The 1,687-nt window shown below is 40.9% G+C and overlaps 1 protein-coding gene across 1 annotated transcript; it reads left to right on the top strand.

Moving 5' to 3' along the window:
* Positions 1 to 385: 385 nt before the first annotated feature.
* Positions 386 to 973, top strand: LOC145819277 (uncharacterized). The gene is made up of 2 exons (XM_082913248.1): positions 386 to 437; positions 486 to 973. The coding sequence occupies exons 1-2, from the start codon at positions 386 to 388 to the stop codon at positions 971 to 973; spliced, it is 540 nt and encodes a 179-aa protein (XP_082769374.1).
* The last annotated feature ends 714 nt before the right edge of the window (positions 974 to 1,687 follow it).

Genomic DNA, 1,687 nt, shown 5'->3' with positions numbered 1-1,687 from the left:
ACGCGGAGGACGTCCAATCCGCAACACCAAAAACCATCCTGCACCAGCACCTTATGCCGGAGGGTTGCAGCAGCAACAAAGGCAGAATCGAGGAAACCAGCAAGGAGGAAACTTTGTAAATGAATAGAAATAAAAATGTTTTAGATGTGGTCAACAGGGGCATCATTGAAGTGAGTGTCCTCAAGGTAGGGAGTTTATGGATCAACGAGGGGCACAACAATACAAAAAATGCCAACCAGGGCAAGGTTCTAAGCCTACTCAAAATTCTCTGACCAACAAGGGGCAGCCACATGCCTCTAAGAATGCAAGCCGACGAAGAACACAACCACAAGGAGCTGGAAATGGAAAGAAACTAGGAGGGACTAACCAATAGGCAGTGGGGAGAATGTATGCTCTCCAAGAAGAAGAAGATGTTGGTAACCCATCAGTAATTCAAGGTATGTTAATCCTTATGAATTCTTGGGTTAAAGTATTGTTTGATTCAGGAGCTTCGCATTCTTTTATATCCACTGCATGTGTGTCAAGTTTGGGTTTAGAGCCAGAGACGCTAGAGATAGCTATAAGTGTCGCTTCACCCATAGGAGGTCAAACCCGAGTAAATCTAGTATGTAAATCTTGTGAACTAGAATTCTCCGGTTCATATTTGATCTGTGATCTAAGAGTTGTGGAGATGTCTGACTTTGACGTCATCCTAGGAATGGACTGGTTGTCAATTCATCGAGCCATTATTGATTGTTACTGTAAAACAGTGACAGCATCCTCCCTTAATGGCACGAAAGTTCAATTTAAAGGAGATAGACAAGATTCTTTAACTCTAACGTGTCGCAAGTCGCAGTGGCATGATCAACTAACTAGATGGTTGGCAAGCTTAATTTTGGAAGACGAAAATCGAAAGGATCTAGGGTTACCCCATTTGGTGTGCGAGTGTGCTGACGTTTTCCCTAACGAATTACCAGGATTACCCCCAAAATGAGACGTAGATTTCACGATCGAGCTTCAATTTTGGACTTCACCAATTTCAATAGCACCACATCGTATGGCGCCAGCTGAACTTCGGGAATTGAAGGAGCAGTTGCAAGAATTGTTGAATAAAAAGTTCATCAGACCAAGTACGTCTCCTTGGGGAATGCCAGTATTATTCGCAAAGAAGAAGTATGGAACCTTAAGATTGTGCATCAATTATTGACAACTAAATCAAGTCACCATTAAAAATCGATATCCCTAACCAAGAATTGATGACTTGTTCGATCAATTAAGAGGTTCAAAATGTTTTTCCAAAATTGACCTTAGGTTGGGATATTACCAACTTTGTGTCAAAGAAGAATATATACCCAAAATTGCGTTTCGAACCCGTTATGGCCACTATGAGTTTGTGATAATGCCATTTGGTTTGACGAATGCTCCTGGGGTATTCATGAGTTTAATGAACAAAATTTTTACATCTTGTTTGGACCAATTTGTGGTAGTATTCATTGACAATATTTTGATATACTCACGATCGGAGGAAGATCACGAGCAACATCTGAGAACCGATTTGCAAATTCTAAGGGAGAACCAATTGTATGCTAAAGCTAGCAAATGTGAATTTTGGTCGAAGGAAGCAAATTTTTTAGGTCATGTTGTGTCTGAATCAGGAATATCAGTGGATCCTGCTAAAGTAGAAGCAGTAATGGGATGGAAACAACCT

Source organism: Camellia sinensis, chromosome 2 (genome assembly GCF_055761805.1).
Source record: "Camellia sinensis isolate YWXY chromosome 2, ASM5576180v1, whole genome shotgun sequence".
NCBI lineage: Eukaryota > Viridiplantae > Streptophyta > Magnoliopsida > Ericales > Theaceae > Camellia > Camellia sinensis.
The sequence above is the reverse complement of the archived record's forward strand: the minus strand, read 5'-3'. Positions and strand labels throughout refer to the sequence as shown.